Genomic DNA, 23,356 nt, shown 5'->3' with positions numbered 1-23,356 from the left:
ACACAGGCCCTGGCGTATACTAGGGGCTCAGAGCACTGTTGTGGAAAGTTGGGGGCTGAGAAGGGACCAAGGGAACATGCGAGACAGGGGAGGGAAGGCGCCCTGTGGTGTGAAACTGTGCGTGAGGCTGCCCTGAGGGTGGAAAGTTCCACCTGCTAATAATGGCCTGGGAAGGCAAAAGCTTCCATCTGGGTATCTGTGTTCCCTCCAGACCATTTCATTCTCAGAAGGGGGCTGAAGACAGAAAGAAAGCAAAAGCCCCATATTCACCTCCAGGGAAATTCCACATTCTTAGAGCAAGACTGATGCGAGCGAAGGGTCCTGTCGAAAATCCTGCTCCCGGGAGTCCCTGTGAGACCTTCCTGGGAATGGGACTGTGATAGGGGAACAAGCGTGATCTGGCCCCAGTCTGAAGAGAATCAAGAGTGTCAATCTCTGAATGCGTCCCCTAACTAGGACAATGGGGACAGTCTCCAGTGGTTCAAAAAATGATGTTATTTGTGCATATGTTGTATTTTTTTTTTTTTTTTGCGGTACACAGGCCTCACTGTTGTGGCCTCTCCCGTTGTGGAGCACAGGCTCCGGACGCGCAGGCTCAGCGGCCGTGGCTCACGGGCCCAGCCGCTCTGCGGCATGTGGGATCTTCCCAGACCGGGGCACGAACCCGTGTCCCCTGCATTGGCAGGTGGACTCTCAACCACTGCGCCACCAGGGAAGCCCTGTGCATGTGTTTTTGTGTGTGCAGGAACTCTGAAATAAGAAAATGGGCACGCTGCCAGATGAATGGCTCCGTGATCTATGAGCATGTGGGGGGCTTTGGCGACTAGGAGTCTTTGAATTTGCTGTAGGTTTTCAGGTGAAGAAAGACCAAATTATGCCTCTAGCTGGTTATTAAATTTCCCCTTTTGCAGTGGCGGGTCCTAATGGATTACCTAAACTGACCTCAACTTTCCCATATGTAGAGTGGGAATAGCTAACCTAGATGGGGATGGAAAACACCTTACACATGACTCACCATTTCTTACTCTCACATTCACGACAGATACTGCTAAGCGATTCGACCCCACCAAGCCTGGTCCTGACCCAGAATCTCTTTCAGTGCAGTATTCCAGGCAGCATTTCACTACCATTTGATCATAACTGACACATAAGGGAAACTCAGGTCTGGCTAGATGACTGCTGAGGCCTCTCTCAGCCCTGATGTTTTCGGGTTTGGCTTTACCTTATAACATTGCTCCTAAGTTACGCTAGAGAAGCATGTTGTGCAGAGGGGTGAATAAAGAGAGTCCTTCCACCCCTGCCTGAGCTGAGGGACTAAACTCCGGGTCTCAGCTTTCCCCAGTTCTTTCAACTGTGGATGAGAGAGACAGAACAGGAAAGCAAACAGTTCCCCTGGGTCTGATGCCAACATCTGAAGAGGTTTCTGAGGCTGCTGTGATCGAGGTGGACAAGCAAGGTCTTTGTGCTGAAAGCGGCCTGCGTTCAAACCCCTGGTCTGCCAAGTTCCCTGGGGTGAACTCCCGTAAATCATCTCGCCCGTCTGAGCCTCGGTTTCCTCAAGCGTGAAACGCAGATAACGATGCCCACCTTACAGGCTGGTTGTGAGGAGGAAATTGGGTGAAATAATGTATGTGGAGGTGCTTTGTGAGGTGCGCTGTGCTGAGCGCAAGCGGAGGATTATTACCCTTGGGACGCACCAATAGGAAAAATACTAGGGTGTTCCGTTCCAGATGGACTCAGTCTAAACCGGGGAACAGATGCTTTTTTTTGGTCATTTCATCTGTAGAAACAGCAGTCTCGTGGGCCTATTCGTATTGAATGAACCACATCCTGTATCGTCTTTTTGCATGGTTCTGAGGAGAAATAAGTTGGCTGTCTCCTTTGGCGCGCTGCAGGCTCGAGAGTGTCCAGCTCGTATTTAACGTCCTCCTGTCCTCTCCAAGAAAAAACACCCGCCCAGAGCTAGACCTATCCTACAAACAGCTGCACGGAGGCCAAGGGGCCAGGGGACGGGCAAGGGATACTCAGCCACCTCCCATCAGCTCACTGGGACCTTGTCCAGGCTGAGACTTTAACCCAAGTGATAGTTAAGGAGTACGAGGCTCAATGTGACTGGAAGGCAGAGAGCATGGAGACAGATGGGGCTAAGGAGGTTGCTGGGGACACAGCAGATCTGAGAAGGCCCTGAGGCCGTGGGGAAGAGTGTGGAAATTAGCCTCAGGGCAATGACAAGGAGTTTTCATGGAAGGAAGGGCATGATGGGATCTCCATTTTAGAGACAACCCATGATGCTTAATTTTTATGTGGACTTGACTGGGCCATGAGGTGTCCAGATATTTGACCAAACAGTATTCTGGATGTGTCTGTGAGGGTGTTTTCGGCAAAATAATCGGCAGACTGAGTAAGGCAGACGGCTCTTTCTGATGTGGTGGGCCTCATTCAATCAGTTGAAGGCCTGAATAGAAACAAAGGCTGACCCTCCCATGAGTAAGATGGAGTTCCTCCTGCCTGAGTATTTGAGCTGGAATGTCCATCATTTCCTGCCTTTGGACTCAAACAGAAGCATCGGTTCTTCTTAGTTCTAGAGCCTGCCGGCGTTGGAACTGGATCTCATACCACTGGCTCTTTTGGTCTCCAGTTTGCTGAGATCTTAGCTTGGACCTTCTCAGCCTCCATAATCACATGAGCTAATTTCTAATAATAAACCTCTCTCTCTCTCTCTATGTGTGTGTGTGTGTGTGTGTGTGTGTGTGTGTGTGTGTGTGTGTATGGATATGTGTGTATATATACATACATACATCTAGAGATACAGAACCGATTATATATATAGCTTTCATATATATTATACATATCATAAATATCATATGAATATATATCATATATATGTTCATATAATATATAATAAAGAGAATTTTATCTATCTACCCATCTATCCTGTTGGTTCTCTCTGGAGAACCCTGACTGTCCTCAGGGCTGTGCAGCTGGATTGATGTGGGACAGGACTGGATGCAGGGAGACCAGGTAGGGGGCCAACGCTAGAGTCCAGACAAGCCATTATGGTGGCAGCAGTGAGGTGGGAAGAAGTGGGCAATTTCAAAAGCTATTTGGTAATTAAAATTGATAAGACTTGGGATGGTTTGGAAATGGGGGGAGCGAGGGAGAGGGAGAATGTTGAGGATTTCTAGGTTTGTGGCTCTGCCTCTAAAGAGATACAGGTGCTTTTCACCAGAACACTGGAAAAAATCTAGGCTGTGTGGGGCAGAGCTTGGGCAGGCAGAGAGCTACCGGGATAGCACGTATCAGAGGAAAGCTTGGAGGCTGAACTATAAAATGGGAGTCATCAGCGTAGGGATGGCAACAGAGAGCGTGGCTGAGAGTCCCCACAGAGACAAGGGCAGTCCTGCAAAACCATACTGACTGGTTTGGCAGAGGAGAATAAGCCAGCAAAGGAGACAGAGAAGGAACAGTCAGGAAGGAAGGTGGGCACCCAGGAAGATCTGGTACCGCGGAATCAAACGTAGACAGTGCCTCAAGCAGGAAGTGGTCAGCGCCATCAAATGCTAATGAACGGTCAAGCAAATGGGAACTGAAAACTGCCCCCAGATGATTTCACCAGGGAAGCAGACCAGTACCCATGCAGGTCTCAGCTCTGAGACTGACTCCTTTCATGTCCGGTTGGCATCTCTGAAGCAAGTTCCCTCAGGAAACAGAAAGCCCAGGAGAGTTCTCCAGCTCACATCAGCCCCTGGGCTACACCTGTCCTCACAAAAGGAGGTGACACTTAACTACATCTTTCCCTTCTCCTCCCCCCTCCCCAACCCCTGAGGTGCCTTTCAAACAGCCAGAATTCCTTTAAAGAGTAATCTAGGAATGTTTCAGGTGACATTCAAAAGGGCATCGTAATTCAAATGGAAATGCAGAAGTTCATTCCTTTGAGACAGTCTTGGGAAATTAAAATAGAGATAAAACATCTCTTAAAGGTGGCAACAGGCATTTATCTGTGGGGACATCTCTAGGTTATAGGCTCTCCCAATCTAAACTCAAGAGCAGTTTAACCTTCACATGGAGAATGTCCTTTCATCAGGGTCACCGAGTCTCTAAACTTGGAAAAGACATATTAATCTCATACACTTTCTCTTCTACACTTTTTGTTTCTTCATTTCTCTTTGTGGATTTTGGTTTCCCTGTGTCTATCTCTCTTTGTTTTTCTGTCTCCTCCTATTTCCCTCAGTCAATCTCTCTCTGTCTCTATCTCTCTCTGTCCCTGTCTCTGTCTCTCTCTCACACACACAGAGAATGAACAATTCCTTTACATGCACACATCCTTTACCTTCCACAGTCACTTTCTCCGTGAAAAAGAAGCCACTGAAAATTCAGGAAACCTATCGGACTCATAATTTCTGCATTCATCACTATCCCCTCTGAATAGAGAATAACAAGGGATAACAGAAGTGCAGGTGTCACAGACACCTCCCTAGTAGAGCTCCAAGGCTCCCTCCCTCACTGGCTCCACCCCAGCAGTCCCTCTCCACCTGAGTCCAGTCTACCCCTGTCCTTAGTGCTGAGTCAACTGACAAGAGCGGAGTAAAGTAGCAGCCATGTCTCCCCCTGCCCCAACATATACACGTGTGTACCTACACACACACATCTGGGATCACGGTTACCCGAGTGTATGCGGCAGCCATGGGTGGAGGGAGTGGACTGGATCAAGATAGTAATTAGATGCCTGGCTCAGTGGTAGATAAATAGGTCCATCATTGATGCGTCTATGCTGTCATTGGATCCCTACCTTGCATATGGGAAAGTAGATCTTAGAGTGTGAACCGATTTGCCCAAGATCACACAGTTTGTAAGAGGGAAGCTGGGATCTGAACTAAGGTCCATCGACTGCAAAACCTGTGTTTTGTCTGCAAATGAGGAAGTCTTTATCCAAGATAGCCAGAAGAAGGGTAACTTTATACAGGGAGTCTTAATCATGATATAAGACTCATGCATTGAGGTCATGGCTAGGAAGAATGTGTGAATATTAAGTCAAAGAGTGAAGTGAAGCCCCAATTAGGAAAAAAGTAGCTTTTCAAAATATAGGTGCATCAGGAAAACAGTAGCATATAGTGAAAATATTAAGCTGCGGCAAGAAACTAAAAACTTGACGTGGTGCTTGGAGCACGGCCTGGGAGCAGAGGTGATGGTTAAAGGAACCTGACAGGCTGAACAGCTTCCAAGCTAATCATACCTGGGCTGGAGTTTCTGGGGATGACTTAAGCTATTCTAGTTGCCTTCTAAGGTCCAGCTCTTCCTGGCTTTGGCTGGTACCATCTAATTGACCTGTCCAGTGCTCCAGTCCCTTCTAGACTGGTGGAATGCCCATAATATCCACTTGGTGATAGGAAACCCCGCCTCCCTGCCTGGATCTTTCTAGTTCTTGTTGGCATGCCCAGTGCCTCTCTGGAATCATCATCTGAAGCTGGGTCTGTTGTTCAAGCTTTCATTTTGCCCTATTACAGGGAAACAATACAAAGGTATGGACAACCACTCTCCCTTTCTGCAAACAGCAGATATTGTTCATTGATCTCAGCGTTCTTTCCCAGTGATCCCAGTGACCTTCACATACTGGTCTAGAAAAGCCACTCCCCAGCGAATCAGAACTGGTACATGAAACGAGTTATGGGCCATCGTATGACAGTGACTGGGTTCCCCACCACATGCCCAGCCACCTGCCTTTCTCCAGCCGTCTATCAGTAGATTAAAAAAAAAAAAAAGTCTATCACAAGAATGACAAAATGTTGGAAGGCTAATACAGGCTGGACCCACGTGAGGACAGCACCCATGTCTTGCCTACCGCAATGCCCCAGCATATGGCGCGAGGTCTGCTGGGGAGAAGCACTTAGGAAGTACCGGTGAACCAGAGGTTAATGAATGACTCGTGGGAGATATTTTAATCAGGCACATTCACCCCAACTCCCTTGACTTTCCATGACTTCTAGTGGCTGGATCACAACGGTGGCCAGAGCCCCATGATTAGTGAACCTGGAAAGGCTGGGACGTTTGTTTCTAATGTCTGGGGACACTGGATGTGGGCTCAGGTTGGAATTTAAACACCAGCTCATTCAGGAGCAAACTGTGTGTCCCTGGTAAGCCGACAATCTCTTTTCAGTTCAGATTTCCCTTCTCTAAGATAAAGGGTATTTGCACCTTCTCTGCCTCAAGGGGTAGGTGGGAGGACTGAAGGAAGGCTGTGTGTAAACTGTGAAGGGCTGTACAATGTCCGTGGCTCTTATCCACACCCTGTTTGGTCTCTTCACAGCCTGCTCTTTCAGCCTTGGCCTTTCCTACCAAGAAGAAACCACCATCTGGGTCTAAACATAGATTTCAAAGAATCCTGGAGCACTCCACCCTCTACCCTTGCTGGGCTGAAAGGATATTTGCAGGGACTAGTGACACAGGTGCTTTTCAGGGAGAAATGAGGGCTGTGGCCACACATCAGCAAGAGCTGTGGCCAGGACGACAATGCTCAGCTGATGTCCATAACGTCACTTCACATTAAGCAACTGTTTTTTATGTACTTAGTGCATGCGATGTGTCTTACCTGTATTATCTCCTTTCATTCTCCCAAAAGCCTTGTAAGGAAATTACTATCCCTCACTCACCAAACAAGGAGACCGAAACTTAGAAGTTACTTTGCCTGAGGCTTCCTGGCAGGGATGTAAGAAGAGGTATCGGGACTTGAAATCCTGTCTGTCCCACTTCGACACTGTTCTAATCCGTCTTCTTCCCACAAGCTCTGCCCCAAGTGTGATCAGCTTCCAAACCCAGATTCATCCTGACCTGGTCCCCAGTGAACCCTGGTTTCACAGATGTCAATGACACACAGTTGACATATAGATGCCAATGATACACAGGTGGCTGGGGAGAGAAGGGACACGCACCAACTATCTCTGAGTCCAGAGTCCTTTCTGTCCTTCGTGGGCAAATTTCCAGCTTCTCATCCACCTCCTCCCCAGCGTCACTTGCAAATTTAAAAGTAAAACTACAGTGTTTGATGTACCATCCAGGTGGTCACATCAGGTAGAGACAGAGAGGAAGAAACACACACAGATCAGCCGGCCTCAGTGTATCCCTATGCTCTTCTGGGAGTGAGCACGGACGAGGGAAGAAAGAAAGGTGCCTTTGCCCTGGAAGCCCAGAAGGAAAAGCTTCTGTACCAAGTTCACCCAGCAAGTTTGTGGAAAACTTGAAGGTTCTCTGAGTCTTGAAGGGGGTCCCCAGCTGCTCTTTCAGCATTCTGTCTGCCCTCGTCCCCATCTTACTTGCCAGAGATTCCATGCATCCATTGTATATAAGAAATAGCATTTTCTGGAGTGAAAAAGTCCAAGGCCTGGAAGCAGCCGAGGGTGGAGCTGGGGTGGGATTCGGCACTAGCGCAGCATCCCAGGCCCCAAATGCCGGACGAGGCAAATTGGTTCAGTGGCCACAGTGAGCGAAGGTTTTTACAAACATAACCTAATTGTATTACTTCAAGTCCGGAAGCTTATTGCCCTGCTTAATGATGTGTCACCTTATTTATAGGGTAGCACAATGAGACTTCTATTGATTTAATGCACTTCCTTAAAGACTGTTGTTGTCACAGCCATAAACCGGAGCTATTCCCAGACAACTCAATTATTCCCCTGCGCCTATAAACCACCCCCGGTGCCCCAAACAGTCGCACACACGAGAAAGGGAGGGATGAGACCATGACAGGGTGGAGAGTGCAAAGGGAATTGTTCGGGAAAAGACAAAGGGCTTCATCCAGTTGGGGATGAGGGGCTGCATGAGAAGAGCTAGACAGGGAGTGTGCAGCGTCCCGCTGTGTCTTGGCTCTATCCAGAGGAGCTGTGTGACTCTGAGCAAGATTCCTCTTCCCTTTCAGCCTTAGTTTTCCCAGGTGTGCAATGGAAGTGCTGAGCCCAGTGAGACCTGCCAGGTCCCTGTGGCTCCCACATTCTGTGGTTTTAGGAGTTACGGTCAATCTGGTTCTTGGAGATAGGATGGCTGGTCCATATGGAGAAGGTGCAAGCACGTTTTAACACTACTCCTCACCCTTTCTGTCGATCGAGAGACTTTCTTTTCAAATTAATTGATAATAATAGTAACAATGGTAACAGGAAGTGATCCTCACCCTGCTATGTGTGTCTGCAGGGCACTTGTTGGCTTATCTGAGATTCATCTTCTCATCTGTGAAATGGGGCTGTGACTACATGGACCTGTTACAATACATAATGCGTGTGTGCCATAGTTCCATCTTTCTCCAAATGCTACTGCATAAACCACTTTCCTTTAATGTAGGAGGGAGACAGGAATGGCTAAAGTACCCATTTCACAGGAAGGGAAAACTGAGGTGGGAAGGGAATGGATTTCCCAAGGGGAGTGGCACAGACTGGTCTCCTGCGTCTGGGAAATTCCAATTCTGATAATAGCTGAGAATCGGAGGGAAATAAGATCTGCTGACCCTCCCTGAGGATAAAAGTCTCTCCATGGCAGAGGCTTGAAACTGTCCCCCAGACATGAGGTGACTGCTCCCAAAGGAGCCAGAGCTCTTCTTGGGTTCTTTCAAGAGCCTGAAGAGAAGAAGGTGTCAAGGAGACACACTCCCACCCCACAGCCTCCTCCACCCGCCGACCCTGGCAGTTGTTTCAAGGGGAGAGAGTGGGAAACAAGGAGCGTGCAGTAGAAGGCCAGGGTTCTGGAGTCCGGAACACCACCCCGGGCTCTCAGGAAATGCCTGAACTGAAAGACTCCTGAGAAAGCATCACACAGCCCTTCATTCCATCCACAGTGAACGAGAAGCCCAGAGAGGGGCAGGGACTTGCCTAAGGCCACCCAGTTTCTGTGGGGCAGAGCCAGGATTTAGCTCCCAGGGAGCTCAGTTATCTCCCCCGCAGCCTTACCTCCACACTGCATCTGGCCACCACCTCCAGCAAGCCCTCCAGGCTTACCTTTCTGATACTGGAGCCACAGCTGCTGCTGGACCTTCTTGCTGGGGAAGTGGATGACGCAGGTGAGCTCGGAGCCATAGAGGGCTTCTGCGACGTAGTGTGAGCCGTAGTGCTGGATGAAGGACAGCAGCTCCTCCCGACTGCTCTCCTTGGTCAGGATCTTGAGGACGTCGGTGAAGCCTGGACAGAGGAGCAGCACGCAGAGGTGGTCAGGCTTGGGAGGCTGGTGGCCGGCAAATGACAAGCCTGGATTTGGTGCTTTATCCATCACCATGGTGGCAGCCACATGTGCACAGCTTTCCCTCACTTATTTTGCAAAGACTGCTCTCGCTGGTGGACACACAAGACACTAGGACTGACAGGGAATCAACAGCAGGGGAAGGCCTATAGCTGGCGACCTGAACATCACAACCAGGAAAAATCAAAGCTGATATCTACTGAGCACCTAGCGTGTTCCAGGCACACTGCTAGATGTTCCGGACACTTTGTCTAATTTAACCTCAGCCCAGCACTGCAGTCCCACCCATAATAAGCCCTGTCGAGTGGATGAGCAAGTCAAAGGTCATAAACTGGAGCTGATTTGCCTTTGGTCCTCCAGCCAGAGGAGCTAGGATTCCAACCCACTTCTCTTCTCACCCCAGGATGCACGCACTTCCCATGTACCCAATTATCCAGGGCCTGAGCGGTCCACGGCTGGAGCCTGGGGGCTGCACTGGCCCAGGCTCAGCAGACAGTCTGTGTCCTCATATCTGATCCCTGGCTTAGCTTCCTGTAACATCACTTCCCTTTCTGTCCCTGCCTCAGCCTCCCTAAAACAACAGTTATGTCCTTTCTCCTGCCATTGTCAAGGGCCTCCTTGCTGTTCCATTGCCTTTAGTCCTATGCCAAAGGGGCCTGAGTCCTCAGTGCCTGGCATGGGGCCTGCACAGCAATCACTCAGTAACCACTGCCCCCCTGCCTTCTTTCTCCTCCTACAGGCAGGTCACCAAGCTATTTTTCCAGGGGCCTTAAGACCTTCTGGGCTCCTCCCTGCTATGGATAAAGCTCAATGACCTTACCTGGGTATCCCAGGCCTCCAAGGTCATCTCCCATGAGCTACATACATCAGGCTTTATCTGTGTCCAAATCAGTTTTCTTATTTCTCCTGTATGTGATCTGGGATTTCCATCATTTTTTCTTTATGTATATCCCTCCCACACTCTCAACACACACACACACACACACACACACACACACACACACACAAACACACACCCCACGATTTACCTGGAATGGACTCCCACTTCCTCCCTAAGTCACACTCATGCTTTCAGGCCCCAGGAAGTCACCCCTCCCCCAAGAAGCTTTTCCCACCATCTGGAGCACCCACCCTTTGCACCTTCAACAGGCATCACCTTGAAAGCAGAAGGTCTGTCCTATTTGTCTCTGAGTCTGCACATGCATCCTTCCCCACCCACAAGTCAACCAGGTTCACGGCACAGATCCCGGACACGGCAGACACACCAACGCCCATTATTATAAGAACAGCTGATTCTGTGCCACATCAAAGTAGAATGTAAAAGAGCAAGCTCTTCTTCGACATTAAAAATGCGCTCCAATGTGCGAACATCTGATTTACAAGGGAGTTCTCGGGAGCGTCCTTATTGATTAATTAAAGTACATACACCTTTGTAGTTCTAACAGGAACACGGCAGTGTTATTCACAAGCGCAGGTGTCAAGGTGTGGGTGGTGGTAAAAACAGAAACAGGGCTCAAAGAATGGGTCCTTGATTAGAACAACCCCGCCCCATCAACCTGTTAACCCATGCAGCTGGGCAATTAATGCAGCAGCGTTAATAATGAGATGGTTTCTGTTAAATAGTAAATAACACCATGGAGATGCCCTGTGGCTCTTTATCCAGGCAGACAACACTGCCTTCAAATCCCTGCCCTGCTCCTGTTCTGCCACTTACTAGCTGTGTGACCTTGGGCAAGTTACTTAACCTCTCTGACCCTCAGTTTCCTTATCTGAAAAAAAAAGTGATAAAGAATGCCTTCCCCTCGAGACTGATGTAAGCCCTAAGATATGAAACATTATAAAGCGCTTGGGTGATGTCAGCCATAATTACTATTTATACTTCCCCATACCCAGGCTAAAAGAGTTCCATGTTGTTCACGAACGAAGCGATATTGAAAGAGAAAAGAGGAGAAAAGAGCTCGCCCACCATTTCAAGATACTTGGACAATAACCCAGTGGCAGTGTTATGAGTAAGAGTCAGGGTAGAAAACCCAAGGCCAGGCCCCATCTTTTCAGTTTTCATTTCCTTACTTTTCAGTTTTCGTTTATCTTTTATTCCTTCATCAAAACGGAGCACCAGTAATGTGCAGGAATGTAAGGTACAGGGATAAATAAGACCCAAGCCCTACCCACAGTTCTCAGGTTAGTGGGGGAGACAGACAGGATTCTGATGTGAATCAAGCACTTGTTAGTGCTTTAATATAGGCAGTTGAGCACAGGGAGTTCCTTGAATTATTCCAAAGGGTAGAGATAATGGGGGAGGCATCTCCGCGTATCGCAGGATGTGCGAGGAGATCCAGGCGGAGGAAACAGCGTGCGCAAAGTCACAGAGACGAGAAAGAAAATGTCCCATTTTGAGAACAACAAACTGTCCCTATCAGCTGAAGCACAGGGTTCATGTGGACAAAGTGTGAGCAGCGTGTGTGTGCGTGCGTGCGTGCGCGTGTGTGTGTGTGTGTGTGTTGGTGGGGGGAGGGGAGCAGGGACTGCATTACTGCTGAGTAGGAAATGGGCAGGAAAAGAAATCAGCCAGGAGAAACCAGAGGAATCAGTGCCTGAAAGAACTCATACAATTCACACACCTGAAGTGCTTTGAGAATGTAAGTGTGACCTAGATTATCATCTGCCCCTCTCTCCTATTCATCCCCCACACCCTGCTCAGACACCCCTTCCTCCAGGAGCCTCTCTGACTCCCCAGAATGGACAGCGGCCCCATGACTGCATTGACCTGCTGCAGTGTGTGGACACCACTGTCCTGCCTGCTTGTCCATCTGCCCTCCCTGTGAGATTGTTGATGGCGGGGGGTGGGGGGGGGCGGTGGTAGGTGGGTGGGGCGTGGCCTCATTCCCTCAGCATCTCCAGGGCCAGCATCCTTGGCGGACCTGAGCTGAACCACGCCACGCCCCCTGGCTGCGGGCGGCAGTCCTCACCTGCCGAGAGGGTGATGGTGCTGAGCTTCACGCGGTACAGGTTGCTGCGGACCCGCCACTGCTGCACCATGGGGTAACCCATGGCCTCATCATACCTGACGTCTCCTGGGGAGGGAAGAAGAAGCTCGTGTGAGCCCAGCACGTAGAGGCCTCCCCCTACAAACCCACCCTGCGGCCCTGGGCTCTGGGCGACAGCCACCTCTTCTAAGTGGACAGAGGCTCGGCCCTAGGGTGAGGGCTCTCCCTGGGGTTGGCAGTTTTATCTGGACTCCACCTCCAGGCCTGTTCCTTCCTGGCCTCTGACCTCAGCCCCAACCCCGCCTTTTCTCTCTGCTCTACAGCTCACATGGCCCCCTTCACCCTACAAGCAAGAATGGGTTTACGGTTCCACTAACTCTGGTGGCGATTTGCCATGGGGTGCTAGATAGCACGGTGCCTCAGTTTCCCCATCTGATACCATGGCTACCTGGGCTGATCTTATTTCACAAGCGTATTGTGAGACTCAAATAAATTAATAGCAGTGGAAGTCCTTTGGTAATCTTGAAATGTCCTACGTGTGGACTGGGGGCCAGAGAACCACAGCCCATTCATCACATACGGCCTAAGACTACTTTTGCACGATGACAGCAGAGTTGAGCAGCTGTGACAGAGACCATGTGCAAAGCCTAACACATTTGCTATCTGACGATTTATGTTTGTTCACCCTCTACAGACTGTCTGTTATGTTTCCTAACATGGAAACATAAGATGTCCTTTGGTAGCTCATAAAATACCTGTGCGTACACATAAAAGGTTACCATTTCAAACAAGACCAAGAAACGCTGGCTAAACAAAGTTAAAAAAGATTAAAACAAAAAAAGCTGTATAATTTCTCAGCACCTTGAATAAATTAATATGCATTTTAAAGGTACATGAAGATAGTGCATAACGTTTTGCAAACATTTTTGACCAAGGAGCCCCGTTTTTAGATTTCAGTGGAACTCATGTTTCATAGAACGCATCGTGTGAAACACAAGTGTAGACAAAACATAAACAAAGAAAAAAACACAACAAAACGTTAGCAAGCGGTTAACTCAGTGTGGTGGATGTGTGAAAGATCCTTGTTTTCTGATTTCTATTCATCTCCATTTTCTAAATTTTGTGCTCTAAGCACTGCAGACTCTCTTTTTTATCATCAGGAAAAAATACGTGAAAAAGAAATGCTAGTCACATCAGCAGTTACTGTTACTGTTGTGTATCCTCTGCAAATGGCAGGCACATTTTCTGTCCTTTTCTCTTGTCCCCTGGTGAGGAGGCACTTAAAGAGATATTTGGTACCAAGATGCAAATGAGAATCTCACTGGAACAAATGATTTCTTCCTGGACATTACTGCAGTATTAAAGTTGTCCATTACTATCAACTTTTTTTTCCCCCCTTAGCCCCAGGAATAATATAATTTCTTAGAGGCTTTCTTTTCATTTTAAAGTAAAATATTCATGATCCCCAAAGATATGCCCACTGGAGGGAGGTTGTTTTGTTACAAATACGTCCTCTCTGTTTATCTGCTCTGCCTGTCCTTTCCTTCCTCTGCAGACACTGGGGAGAGAAGGAGAGAGGGTGGGAGAGGAGGAGAGGGCCGTGTTTTGAGTCAGGGCAAAGAAAACAGTCTGTACAGGAAGACTAGACACCAGCACTCAGGCAGCCTCTGCCCCGTCTATGACTGCTTGCCCTAATTCTGAGCAGGCTTGGAGGGGCCGTCCCCAATAGAGGGAGGCAGATATTCTGATGCAGACTGCTGATGCAGCTTAGGCACTTGGTGGAATGGTGTCCAAAAGGAAACAAAACAAAGCAAAACAACGCTGCTGCCTCTTTTGATTATCAAGAAATTTACCAAACCATCTTCCCTGCCCCTCACCCCATCCCTGGGCCACCCCCATAAGTGATCATCACTCCATCCCTCACTTCCCCACCCCTGGTCCCTCCTGGATTCCAGCTGGAAATATAAGCCCCTTCAGTGAAATGTCAGCTCCTTGAGGTCAAGGCCATGGTCTATATTATTCCCACTCCTGCAGAGACAGAACAGAGCCTGACATATAGTAGGCTCTCAATAAATACCTATTTACTGACTCACTCACTTCCTTGCATACTATTCCTGACCAAAAACCCATCCCCGGTCCTACTCAATCTCTGACCCCCATCTTACCTGACTCTATCTTAGATCCCCACCAAAGGATTAGGGGTAAAATGAAGCCCCGGGATTGGGGGGGAGGGTATTTTTTCTGGTAAGTAAAAAAAAAAACAAAAAATAATAACCCTTAAAATATAACAGTTCCTTTATGAGGACACCTCCAAGGTGTCCAAATCAAAACAAATAATCCTAAGAGTTTGTACCACTAATGCAGAAACACAATGTACTGTATCACAAAAGCAGAGCCAGGGTCCTTACATCTTGGGGAAGTCCCCCAAAAGGGCAAGAGAGGAACTGGGAGAAGATGAGGCGGAACAGATGGGCATCCCACAGTGGGACAGAAAATACAAGCCTCAGGAGAGCCTGCAAAAGAGGGCTTCTCAGTAGGGGAGAGACGGAGCTTGGGGGTTGAGGGACGGACTGCAGAGTGGAGTGAAAAGGGCAGAAGACCTGGAGCCATGGCACCCGGTTCTAGTCCTGGCGGATCTACTGTGTGACCTTGATCAGTCCCTTCACCTCTCTGAGTCTAGATTCCTCACCTATAACACGAGAGGAATGATACCCAACCCCCAGGATGGCCCAGGGCCCACATTCAAAAACAGCTTGTGTAACTGAGATGCTGTCAACTGAGAGAGGCTCCTGGCTGGGGTGGGGATGGGGGAGGTCCACTTATTTTATTTTAAAATGACTTAAAAATGAACTGCATGATCTCACTTTTATGTGGAATTGAAAAACGTTGGACTCATAAAAGCAGAGAGTAGGATGGCTGGAGGCAGGAAAAATGAGGAGATGTTGGGTAAAGGGTTCAGAGGTTCAGTTACACCAGATGAGTGCGGTTTTGGGGTCTAGCGTGCAGCCCGGTGACTGTAGTTAATAATACTGCACTGTGTACTTGAAGTTTGCTAAGAGAGTAAATCTGGCCTCGGCTCAGAGCTTGGAGTCTCAGGGAAGCCCCTAGCTCTGCACAGTCCATGAGTCCAAGAAATGGTAGGTAGGTCCCTTTCCCATCCCATCCCTCCCAAACACAGAGGCTTGGCAGGGCCCATCCTGGATGTGCTGAGAGCTGAGATGGACTGGAGAGCAGGTGTGTGGTCAGGGAGGCTGGGAGGGGTCCAGCATGTGTGTCTTACCGGTGAGCAGCTGGAGGTCTGGGAGGGGCTCGGAGAGGACCCCCCGGCACTGCTCCTCCACCGGCAGCGGGATCACTGACAGCCCGTCGGCCAGCTGAGGAAAGTCCTTGATGAAGTTGTTTTCCCTGTGGAGAGGAGCAGAGAGGCTGCCAGATGGAGGAAGCGGAGGCTGCAGGTGCTGCTGGGAAGGAGGGCAGGGAGCTCGTAGTCACAGAAGAGACTGACTCGTGAGCCTGTGGACGGCCTTGGTGGGATGCCTCTGGCTCCCTGAGTCCCAGCCCCGAGGCCCTGGTGCTAAGGACGGGTTCCAGAATCCGGCAGGCTGGGGCTTCAGTCCTGGCCCACCACTTACTAGCTGCGTGATCTTGAGCAAGTTCCTGGTCCACTCAGAACCTCAGTTTCCTTTTCTATGAAAGTCAGATCTCAGGGTAGTTTTAAACACTTAATGGGAGAAAGCTGCCAACTGCCTAAGACACAGTCTGATATTCTATAAACTGTCTCTTTGGCTGCTAAATGTCCCTTTACATAAGCGGTGACAATGGTGAGCCAGGATGCAAGGGAACTTGAGGAGAGTGTGGAGTGCTTGAAGAAAGAGCGGGTGACACTGAGCTGGAGAAAGGAAGGCTTGAAAGAATGGGTGTTGGAGTGCTAAAGTGGAAGGATCCTAAGAGATCCTTTGGATCAAACTCCTCCTTTTAGAGATGGGGAAACTGAGGCTGGGAGAAGGGGAGCAAATTTCTCACAGACAACCAACGGGTTAGACTCAAAACCAGATCTCCCCACTCCTAGGCTAGTGCTCTTTCTTGCCCTAAATTCTTCAGGTACCTCTGTCGCTTCTCTGCAGGGCCACTCCAGGAAACAGAAGACAAGCCTCGGGGTGCCCTCGGGGCACTGAACCCTGAACAAAGGTAGTCTTAAGGTGTGGGGGATGAGGTGATAGTGCATTGCAGGGAGGCAGGCTTCCATCTTCCAGACAACAGACCTGCCTAAGAATGGAACAGCCTGCCACTGCGAGGTGGTGAGCTTGCCGTAGCTGGGAGTATGCAAGTAGGGAACTTGATAGCCACTTGGCATGGACGGTATCCAGGGCATTTCTGTATTCAGATCTGACTTTTGAGGTCCCTTCTTATTCAGAAATCCTCAGAGTTAGAGACACTAACTACAATCTGGAGAGGAGGAGGGGGAATTGAAGAACAAAGGGAAGGGGAGGTTGATCGCTTCATTTTGCCACCTGGAATGGGCAACCTTGAAATGAAAATCAGAAAGAGGCAAACAAAAATCTGTGATGCCAAAGCAATGCCTTTGAAGCCTGGATCTCGGGCAGTTCAAAGGCAGCCAAGCAAGCATTGTGACCTGGGTTACCTTCCTTTCTGTACTGCACGTCCCCATGCACTCCACCCCAGGCACCTTCAAAGCTCACCCTCTAGTCATTCATTTAGTGAACACCTTCTCGGTGTCCGACCCCTGAGCAGGTCAGAATCCAGGAGAGGACCCACTGTCTCCATCTTCAACATCACCAGCATCTTCGTCATCATCATCAGTGTCATCTTTGACAATTCCTGATTGAATCCTTAATTTGCTAGGATCTCGCTAAGCACTTTGCATCTATTTAATCATTTAATCTTCACAGTGACCCGCAAGATAGTTATCATTATCTTCATTTTACATGAAAGGAAACATGAGGTTCAGAGTGAAGAGGTGGTAAATTTGGGATTGGAACCTGGTCTCTCTGACTGCACATCTGGTGAGGTAAGCGGCTGGGCCTTGGACTGTCTGCTGGGCACGCATGCGCACGACCTTGAGTTTCTAGGCCCACACTTGTACAGTTAAGCATGCTGTTGTGTGCAGCATGGCTGTGCCCGTGTTTGTCTGCAGAGCCGTACCTGCTTATGTCTACACGTGTGCCTGTTGTCGTGGGTTCCACCTGTGTTTGTGGCTGGCCTTTGATTTGTCTGCAGACTTGGACATGGGGGTCAGCCATGTGAATAGAAAAAGAGAACCTGCCAGGGGTCATGGAGGTGCCCCCAGGTAGCATGTAACTCCCACCAGGGCCTAAGGAACTAAGTTTCTTCCTGTCCCCCTCATGAGGTGGCCTCTTGTGATACAGACCTTCCCTTAGACATACAATGAGGTGGAGACTGACCCCCTGCCCTAGTCATTCAACTAACATGCGCTGAGCACACACTCGGGGTGGAGCCCTGAGCTAGGTACTCAGGATCCAGAGGTAGACTGGCTTCTCCCTTTGTCCTTTAGATCTTCCCAGCTGGGTGGGGGAGACAATGGATCAGCCATACAGAACAGTCAGTAGGGCCAGCTATCAGGGATCTGGATGGGCTGGAGGCTTTTGGCTAAAGGTCCCTTCCCCACGAGACCCAAGCACTTGTTTTATGAATAGGAGAGGGCAAGACTGAGATGGCTCTGAAGATTGAGTTCCTGATCTGCCCACACTGCATCCTAGCTGTGAAACCTGGAGCAAACCACTCAAACCTCAGTTTTCTCATCTGTAAAATGGGGATCCTAAGCGCTCTTCAGCCTGCCTTAGTGAAATCACAATAACAATGATGGCAAAAACTGTTGAGTACCTCCTATGCACCAGGCGATGTCCAAGTACTTTACATTAGTTCTCACCCAACCATATGAATTAGGTGCCCTTAAGACCCCTAGCTGGGAGGTGGAAAAGCAGAAGCACAGAGCAGTTATGTAACTACTTAAAACCGCACAGCCGGGAAGCGGGAGATCTCAGGTGGTCTGGCCCCAAAGCCCACACTCCACATCACCGCACAGGTGTGGGGCACTGAAGACGCTGCCTGTGACAGTCACAGGCTGTCAAAGCTGGAAGAGCCGCAGCACCCCGGGGTGCACTGAGCCCAGACAGGCTGCAGCCTAAAGAAGGGGTCTGTTACTCATTGTAATTTGACCGCATACGAGGGGCTCTGCTCTCCAGGTGACTTCATGACCCTCACTCCAATGTTGTGAGATGAGTGCGATTACACCCCCTCTTGACGGATGGGGAAATGGAGGCTCTGAGACGTGAACTGACCTCCCTGGACTTACACACCAAGTGCATTTGGGAAGAGGGATCTGAAGGCAAGCTCGTCACTTTTCACTTTACCACCCAGGGTCACGACTTCACATCTCTGGCTATGCGTTTATAATCGCAGAGGAGGGGGACAGGGACACCCTTGCCAGCCCCACGTTCCTCTCCTATAATCCTTCTGCCTTCTATTTAAGCTGGGCTTGACTCTGGGCAAATCTGACCTCAATCTGACCTCAGGGAGTGGCAGCACAGTGGCCGACCTCAGGAGGGCAGGGGGCCAGCGCAAACTCCCCTTCTCGGAGGAAGGTTTTCGCAGGACGCAGGGAGGGTCTCAAGGAAGAGCGTGAGAAGGTGGGAGACCATGGAAGGGTGGGAGTTCAAAGGCCAGTGCGGAGAGCGGGGAGAGAGGGAGGCAGGGGTGGAGCAGGGAATGACAAGACAGCTGCAGCAAAGACCAAGGACCAATGGTGGCCCCTCAGGACTGGGCCCCTTCGCGGCTGCCTGGGCGACGGCCACAAGTCCTGCATGGCCTCTGCCAGCAGAGGGCGCCCAGGGCCTTTGCATTAGTCAGCTCTCCCGGGAGGCAAAACAGGATGGGAAGAGCAGAGCTGGGAAGGTGCCACTGGGCCGAGAACCTCAGGCAGAACCCAGACAGCAACTTCAGAATCCACCCACCTGGGGGAGGTGATGGGGGGGATGGCAGGGTGCTGGCTGAAACTCAGTTGGCTCGAAAACAAATCCAGATTCTCAGAGCTCGTGTGTACGTGGGTGTGTGTGTGGTATAAACTACGAGGCAACTAACGAATCCTAATAAGAGGCAGATAGGAAGAAGAGTAAGTAATATTTGTTTATTGATCCTATTTGTCGATCATCAGCTATGTCCTAGGTAGTGTGTCAAGATACATGTGAATGTGTACGTCATTTTCACCACGTGAGAATTCTGTAACTACTATTATTATTCCCATTTTACAGGTGAAGACATGGATCCTCAGAGAGGTTAAGGAACTCGTCCAACTGAGGTCCACAGTTAGGAAGTGGTAATGGGGCTCCTAGCTGAGAACCTGGTACTCAGTAAGCACACATTCACTGGATCAATCCAGAGCCCGTGCTCCTGATCACCGGGATAACCTGAGACCAGGCCAGGGAGGGGTGTGCTTCTGAGCCCAGGGATGTCACTGTACGTGCATATCTGTGTGTGTGCGGGTCTGCATAAGTTGTGTCTCTAACGGCGACAGGGCTACTGTTTCTTTGGACAAACATCTCCCCCCGCAAATATCCATGAAAACAGTTCAATCTCAATTGACATTATATGGAAACAATTCATAAGATTTTTAAAGTAGCAGATCCTGGGTTCCAGGGACTCAGGAGAACTCTGGGAGTGGAAGGTCTCTTTCATCCCACAAATGTGTTTTGGGGTCTCCCATGCACGTTAGGGGTACGGCAGTGGGAATTCAGAGGAGGTGCCTGGTGGAGAACGCAGGCACTGTGTGAAGGTCTCAAGGCCTCCACCATCTAGCCCCTGCCTACTCCTTCTGCCTTGTTTCATGAACCAGTGCCCCTGCCCGCGGTCCAGCTGCACTGATTGGCCCTAAGTTCCTCTGATGGGGCATACTCACTTCCTACAAAGGATTTGCCCTCTCTGGAAAGCTCTTGGCCCCCAGCCCCCTGCAGCAGGCCAACTCCTACTTGTCACTCAGACCACACATTATTCCTCTGCCCTTCAGAAACCTTCCCAAGGTCAGTTCTCCTGTTACACCCTCTCATAGCATCTTGCTCTTTTCTTCTAGGAAGAGCTTCATAGTTCCTAACCCAGATGTGCTCTTCGGGACCTTGATGGATATCTACTCTCCCACTAGACTGTGAGCTCCACGGGGGCCAAGACGATGCCTGTCCCATTTGCTGCCGCCTTCCCCAGGGCCGAGCCCAGTGTCAACTGCATACAAAGTAGGTGCTCAATGAACGTTTGTTGTGGAAGCAGAGGAAGGAAACCCAGAGACAAAAGTAATGTGTGTATGACCTGTGTGGAGTCCTTTCTGATGTTTTGTTACAGGGTACCCAAATGCTTTAGTTTCCAAGGGATATTGGGGATTTTAGTCGAAAATGCCAGCCTTTCCATAAGAAGCTTCAAAACCCTACTTTTTCTTCCTCTAACTTCCTAACATGCAGACACCCTGGCTCCCATGGAGCTCAGATAGGGGCCAGGGCCACAGAGCTAGCGGGCACCAGATGGGAAAAAGTGATCTCACTCAGCAGAGGCTGGCCAGAACTCCCACTCTTGGTGAGCACGTGAACACACGTGTGCATTCACATCGGGGAGGTGCAGGGGATAGGGTGGGGGGTGAGGAAGGCTAGGAGGAAACAGGAGGACCAGTCGAAAAACCACGCCTTCCAAGAAACCATGTCAGTTTTCCCCACTTGGAATAAATCCTTCTTGTCACTTCTCTCTCATGCCTCTTGTTTGTGCGTAAATTCCAGCAGTTACCTTGGGATCTGGTGGTGGAAAGGGCATGGGCTCAGACATCATACAGACATGGATCCAGATTCTGGCTGTGTGACCTTGGAGAGGTCACTTACACTTTACTCAGCCTTCCTAATGTCATCTGTAAAATGGGGGTAATGAGTTGAACTTCAAGGGTTGAGGAAGAGGCTCCACATAGAGTTAGCTTTTTTTTTTTTCTGGCCACACCACACGGCGTGCAGGACCTTAGTTCCCCGACCAGGGACTGAACACGGGCTCTCAGCAGTGAAGTGCGGAGTCGCAACCGCTGGACCACCAGGGAACTGCCCCCTAGTTATCTTTAGTGCTAGTTCCTTTTCCTAAACCCCATACCAGATCCTGGATTCCTTTGAGAGCCTCAGAGAGCCCAGCCTGGGGCCGCCTACAGCACAAGCCCCCCAAGATTCTGTTCATTTGTGTACAGAGTAGGGGCAGGCTTCTTCACCTCCCATGCCCCCTGCATATGACCTCCAAGCGACACAAACCTATAGGGAGCCTTTCCCCGGAGCAAGTCCCTTGCGTAGCTTCCCTGTCATCAGCCATGCTGGCAGGAACTTGTCGACAAGCGAGGGAAGCTGGGCTCCTTGGCCATCCTGGCTGCCCCGACCCTTCCCAAGGTTCTCCCTCCCGCCTCTCCCCATTCAAGAATACGTGTGAGTGTTTTGGATACACTAATACACAGCCACCAGCATGCAAGAGCCGATCACCCCTCAGTTCTGGGGAAATTAGCATTTAAATGGAGGTATTTCAGAGAAGTAAATCATCCCAGAGCCAGTCAGCACTGTCCGCAGCCTTTCCTTAGTCAAGGGAAGACTATAGGAGTCTTGGCCTGCACGCTGTTGAGTCCGCAGGGACGGGGCCGCTCTCCCTGGCTCTCCCTAGGCTGCCCGCAGCCTCCTGAAACGGTGCCAAGAAAAAAGCCCAATACTAATGAGGACACCTCCCCTGGTCTGAACCATGACCCATCCTTCGCCTCCAGCTAAACTAAGCCTTTCTGCCACGGGAGAGGCAACTTTGACGGAGATGTGGTTTCCTCTATGATCAAGGAGTTGGGTCCCTGCTCTCATCTCGACTCTGTCAGTGCCTTTCTGGGTGGTTTTGGAAAGCCACTCCCTACCTCTGGAACCGGGAGGGGTGGGCGGCTGGTACAAAATCTTTGTTTCTCTGAAGCCCAGACTGAGACGCACTGGGCTAGATTTTGTAGCCATGCTGTAGGTGCTGGAGTCATAGGGTCTCGTGGTGAGTAACCACGCCCGCCCCAAGCCCTGCCCTTCTTGGGTACAGTTAGAAACTCTGTTTCTAACTCTGTTCTCATGTGATTTGCTTCTTAATTAGGAGTCTTCATGCAAGTTTTTTGTTCAAGCACCCTGAATTTAGTCATTCTTTCATTCAACCTTTCATTTCATTCATTAAATACAATTTTCACTACTGTGTCCCAGGCATTGGGAAAACAATAAGATAGACATTCCTCATTCTCAAGGTGCTCACAGCCTAGCGTAAGACACATGTTATAAATTGTGTGAAAATGTGTGCAAGGTGGATGATGGTGCTGAAAATGTTAAAATGAAGCCTTTTTCATTCCCTATGAGTCATATTGGTCTAAATCAAAGGCATTTGTCCTTAGATAGAAGAGCACATACCTTCTAGAAGAGAAAGGGAGCCGTCACTCAGCTTTGGGCTAGATCTCAAAGCTGGCTTTGTAGTGACTTGAGCTAGACAATAGTTTTGAAAGCCAACCTGTGCTGGGAGTGAAGGTCCCTTATACATCAAAGGCAGGCCTGGCCAACCCAGATCATAATATCTTATTTTAATGTACAGTTGGTACAGGCTATGACCTCAGGGGAGTTCCCACAGGACAGAAAAAGGAAGGTGAAAACCCTTTTTTTCTGCCACTAGTTCTGGGAGGAATTGCCCAGAAGACCAAGAGGCCAAGAGTTCAGGCTTGAGAGTCACCAACCCTCTTTCTGGGCTTCTTGGAAGTCAACATCCCGTCCTTACTCATCCCAGCCTTGAGGGAGGTACCAACAAATGTTTAAATACCAACAAGGATTTGGGGAAAATCCAAGGGGGATGGGGGTGAGCAGGAACGACGGGCTTTGCTTCCCTAGATCAGGGTATAATCTGGGGGGGGGGTTGTGAGCCCCTTTCTCTGAAAAGCCAACAGAAGGTCCCATGAGAGGGTATCAGTAGGTGAGCAAGAGGCCAGCAGAAGTCGGCCCCCCACGTCCTGCACCTGCAGGGTAGAGAGAATAAAGATGACAAGACTTCTTGGCAGAAGCTTCCTGTTCCCAAGGAAGCGGGGATGGGGAAGGAGGCCTGAGATTAGAACAAGGGTCCCACAG

At 49.7% G+C, this 23,356-nt stretch overlaps 1 protein-coding gene across 3 annotated transcripts in view; it reads right to left on the bottom strand.

Annotated features, from left to right (window-relative positions):
- ASTN2 (astrotactin 2) overlaps window positions 1-23,356 on the bottom strand; it is a gene marked incomplete at both ends in the record, with an annotated part of 911,329 nt that overhangs the window by 229,876 nt on the left and 658,097 nt on the right. For all 3 annotated transcript variants that reach the window (XM_082657265.1, XM_082657266.1, XM_082657267.1), the window contains 3 exons: window positions 8,976-9,155; window positions 12,183-12,287; window positions 15,481-15,605. In XM_082657265.1, the coding sequence (XP_082513391.1) occupies window positions 8,976-9,155; window positions 12,183-12,287; window positions 15,481-15,605 (410 nt within the window). The remainder of the gene's footprint in view (window positions 1-8,975; window positions 9,156-12,182; window positions 12,288-15,480; window positions 15,606-23,356) is intronic.

Source organism: Grampus griseus, assembly GCF_964374135.1.
Source record: "Grampus griseus genome assembly, chromosome: 6".
NCBI classification, from domain to species: domain Eukaryota; kingdom Metazoa; phylum Chordata; class Mammalia; order Artiodactyla; family Delphinidae; genus Grampus; species Grampus griseus.
Note: the sequence above shows the minus strand (reverse complement) of the source record. Positions and strands in the feature narration are given on the sequence as shown.